Source organism: Aphanomyces invadans (assembly GCF_000520115.1).
Source record: "Aphanomyces invadans strain NJM9701 unplaced genomic scaffold supercont1.29, whole genome shotgun sequence".
NCBI lineage: Eukaryota > Oomycota > Saprolegniomycetes > Saprolegniales > Verrucalvaceae > Aphanomyces > Aphanomyces invadans.
Genome location: NW_008580174.1, coordinates 311,522 through 315,971, shown reverse-complemented (window position 1 = coordinate 315,971; position 4,450 = coordinate 311,522). Strand labels below are relative to the sequence as shown.

The 4,450-nt window shown below is 47.5% G+C and overlaps 1 protein-coding gene across 1 annotated transcript; it reads left to right on the top strand.

The window, feature by feature from the left end:
* Positions 1 to 48: 48 nt before the first annotated feature.
* On the top strand, positions 49 to 491 carry H310_11024 (hypothetical protein; the record flags this gene model as incomplete). The annotated part of the gene is made up of 2 exons (XM_008877560.1): positions 49 to 255; positions 396 to 491. 2 exons carry the CDS (start codon positions 49 to 51, stop codon positions 489 to 491), a joined length of 303 nt encoding a protein of 100 aa, XP_008875782.1.
* Positions 492 to 4,450: the final 3,959 nt, after the last annotated feature.

Sequence of the window (4,450 nt, the reverse complement as noted above, 5' to 3'; positions counted from 1 at the left end):
TTCAAGAGCACCATCATGCATGCTCAGTTCGTGTAATACTTTCTAGGTATGAAGCGAACGACCATTGCAAGGCTGTTTCACCAGCTCCTGAGCACCATCTCGAACTGGATCGAGCGTTACGAGAGCACATCAAGCTACGACCGCAAGAAGACAGCTGCCATTGCTCGTTTCAGCGACGAGCAGAAGCGATGGATTGTTGAGTTCTACTGCGTCAACCCGAATATATTTCTCGACAAGTGCAAGAAAGAGTTTGAAGTGCACTTCAAACATACATATCGGTATCAACAAACTGGCGTGTCGTTCATGCCCACGGGTTCACGTGGAAAGTGCTTGAGCGGCGAGCCATGCAAGTACGACAAAAAGACGTTCAGCGGTTCTTTGACGAGCTTGCATAGATCGACTGGCCGCACCACAATGTGCAGTTTCTCGACGGCGTCAGCTTTGACTACAGGGGCATGCTCCGGAAACGCGGGTATGCCATGAAGGGCTAAAAATTATGCTTTCCCGGGAATTTGACCGAAAGTCACGTGTATCGCTGCTATGTTTCATCGACGTCCATTCGACCGGCATGCCTTTGTGAAGTGTTGTCAGATTAGAGCAAACAGTTGCTCTCCATACCCTGGAAAAGGGTCCACATGGATCCTTGATGGTGCAAGCATCCATTGTCACCCGGACATCGTCTATTTTTTGCGCTCGATCGGGATTGTGCCGATATTCCTCCCCGACTACTGCCCGTTTTCAATCCCATAGAGTACGTATTTGGTCTCGTCAAGAAATCGTTCAAGCGAGGCTACAAGGAGAGTACAACGAAGGACATGCAGGATTTTGTGCTCGGCGTGATGATGCCGTTCCAAAGTACGACATGTCCAGTTTTTTAAGACACTGCGGGTACACAACTGAAGGACGCATTGACCCTGCAAAGCAGTTTGACATGTCCACGCTATCAAACCTGAACGACAGTTTGCTTGGATTAATTGACTGTGATGACATCAGAAGTTCGGAAGAAATTTAGCTAAATAATGAATGATTTTAATTTCGTTTGGCACGAATGACCTTAACTTTTGCACAATAAATATTCAAATGACTTCATTGACATAAAATCTCGATCATGATCAACATCGTTTATGTTTGGGATCGTTTCAAGAAGCTCATGGAGGCCATCGCCAGGATTTTGATATTGAACATCTCGAGTAAAGCCATCAATCATCCGCTTCTTGGTATTGAGCATGTCGATACAGCTCTGAGCCCTCAAATAATCCGTTGTTGTATCATTCTTGACTACACAGAGATCTGCCAAACACGATTCCACAACGTCACGAGCAAGCAACCAGCTTTGTTGTAGGTTTTCTTGTCTTGCTTGTGCGGCGTTGGCAACCGACTGGAAGAGGTGAATCATTTGTACTGGCGGATGTCGCATAAAAAGCGACGCATGCTCGTGTGTTGGCCGCTTAAGCACGTGGGAGGCCCCAATGCGCCAAGTTGCTTCGTATGCACTGTAAATGCCGCTCCATTGAGCCTTCAGCGCCTCCACAGATTCTTGGTGGAGAGCCTCTGCACTGCACCTGCTCTGTCTTGGACTTGTGGCGCGATGCATTGTTGCTGCATTTCTGCCAAGTCCGCCGCTGAGTTGACCCGACTTCCATACTTGAATATGGCTATCATGAATGTGTTGTTGGCGTGGTCAGATAGGTACTGGTGCGCTTGGGTTGTGTTGCTGCGCTTGAATTGATTGTGCCCCAATTTGATGGTGATGAACATGTCAAACATGTCGTCGAGAGTTCGCTCCTCGGGGGACACAGACCGGACCTTAGGTCGGACTCATGATTCGCCAACGACACAACGTCCAGCCGCGCAAACAAGATGATCTGTTCCTTGATCGCCTCCCAAGACGCTCCCTCGAACACTTGCGGCTGGAGTCGCTTTCCATTATGATCTCGACCATAGACGATCTCCTACGATAACGTCGGGTCGCATTCGGTACAGATTCGAGGCAGGTTGCTCTGTCGAAGCTGGTGGTGACTGGAAAGACCGTGTGTTGTATCGGTGACTCGGTGGGGTGCATTGTGTGAGCCCCATCGCCGTAATAGACAGCGCAGCAGTTGAAGGAAAATTAAGTAATGCGTTTTAATTGGTTATTCTCAATTCGATTGCCAAGTCGATTCGATTGGACTGGGAACTCCAAATTTGAATCGATTTGACAATATGAAACACGTTCTAATTACAATACTTGAGACATAGTCGTGGATTTTCTAATCACTATTGAGTGCAAATCTCTTTCAAGGGACCTTGTCGAATTTTTTCTATACACAGTCAACGAGCCCAATTCATCGATACAGGTTGATTACAAACAATCTTTTGTAAGGGATCCATTTTGGCCGATAATGGAGTCGGGTGTCACCGCTGTGCCCCGGGTTCGATTCCCTAATCCCTAGTCTATGCCAGCTGGTAAGGCGACTTTTTCCGCGCTTGATTTCCTCAAAGAACGTATGCAATATATATTTAAATGTTTACTCTTTGGAATCACAAAATAATATCCCACATACAAAAATTGAATGAATCCACAGCACTGATTCATGATTGGCTCTTCAAATTTGCCGCTAGTGCTAACGTCTTCGTGCACTAGCGTGGGGCAGTACACGAGGTACTCAATCACGGACCATCGCAATACTTGGACATGTTCGAACCAAGCGTCGTCTCGTCTCAATTATACGCCAGGGCCTATGGAATTGATTGGAGCACATGGAGGGGATGGCTGAAGAACAGGGAGAAGGTCATGACCACTCGCCACAATGATAAGCTTGCATCGCTGGGTGGCCAAGGAAGACCAGAATGCATCCCATTTGCTTCGTCGATGCGTGACTTCATGAATGATGTTCGAGACAACGAGCACTACCTTTCCCATACTCATCTCATAACGTTCATGAAACTGCACCACATGAATTGGCTCGAGGAGTACATTGCTAACAAATAGAACTACGATACGGCGTACGGCAGTTTGCTTCGACTCTGCCAACGGTTTAACAAGCGCTATTGCTTCTCGCAACGAGTGCCATGTGCGACCAAGCTTCCACAAGCTGTGCTTGCTGAGACGAAAGCTATATGTGCAAAGGAGTATGGGGAAAAGTTCAAAGATACCACGACTTCAGACATCATCAACGTCGATGAAACATCTATCTACTATGAATTGCCACCTACGAAGACTTTGGCGAAGGTCGTCGGGTCATCCAAAGTGGTTACCGAGCAAAACCACTCCGACCGCGTAACGGCTGTGTTTTCAATACGAACCAATGAGAACAAGCTGCCAATAATGTTCGTCGTCAAGGGAGCTCCTGGTGGACCAATCGAGTGCGACGAGGTACCTACTTATCCAGCTGGTCATTTGTACGTTGTACAGGAGAAGACATGGGTGGACACCCGTGTGTAGGAGATGTACTTGACTGATCTGCTTAAGTAAAAGATCGAAGGCTCCTCTGTTACAGTCGACTTGATAAAAACTCGACAAAGTGGTACTCGAATAAAATTGAGCATCGATGAGCAATGCCGTTTCGGCGAAATATTGTCACAATTACATTTCACGCAGGGATTGGATAAAATCCCTTTGAATTTTAACGCAATGTGATTGGTCGATTCGAAAATCCCTCGCACTTTGAATTTTGATACCAACACCGGTCCTCCTGCAGCGCGTCCAGCGGCGATATAGCATCGACACTCACATAAAGCTGATAATTGCTTTGAGAACTCGACGCTTTCTGTGAGTTCTATTTGCGCTTTAGAAGGGATACCTCGTTCAACATGGCTGACGTGGCTCAGTAAAAAAGACCGCTACATGTAAACCCAGCGCAATAAGCAACGCCCCACGCTTGGAGGCCAAGGTAAACCCGTCGTAATGAAGTGTACGAGATGAGGACCACCGCCTCACCACGACCCACATGGTCAGGCGGATAAAGACCCACCAACCAACTTGGATCGACCACTATTTAGGCGAGAAGGCTTCAGCAGGCACTTGCTACGCTGGACTCCTCGGCTTGTGCCAAAGCTTTGCTTACCGTCATGGATTTGCTCAGCGACTTCCTTGCTTCTCCAAATTCAAGCTAGCCGAGCTGTCTGAGAAGAAGGAAACATTTCCCTGAACATTTTGGTCCAAGCACAGCCACGTCCCATTGCGCGACATCATTAATGTCGACGAGACGGTAGTGTATTATGACATGCCACCACGCCGTATTTGGTGTGAGATTGGCGCCGACGCTAAAAGTGACTCCTCGGTAAAGCATTCCGAACGTATGACGGCGGTGTTGGCCGTATTTGCTGATGGTGTGTGATCAATATTGTATAGTTGATATTATTAGTTATGTAGGAAAGAAACTGCCGATCCTCTTTATTGTACGGTAAGTGGGGTGGTCGGAGGCCAAATTGAAACCGACGAGTTGTCTACCTACCCAACGGGTCACGT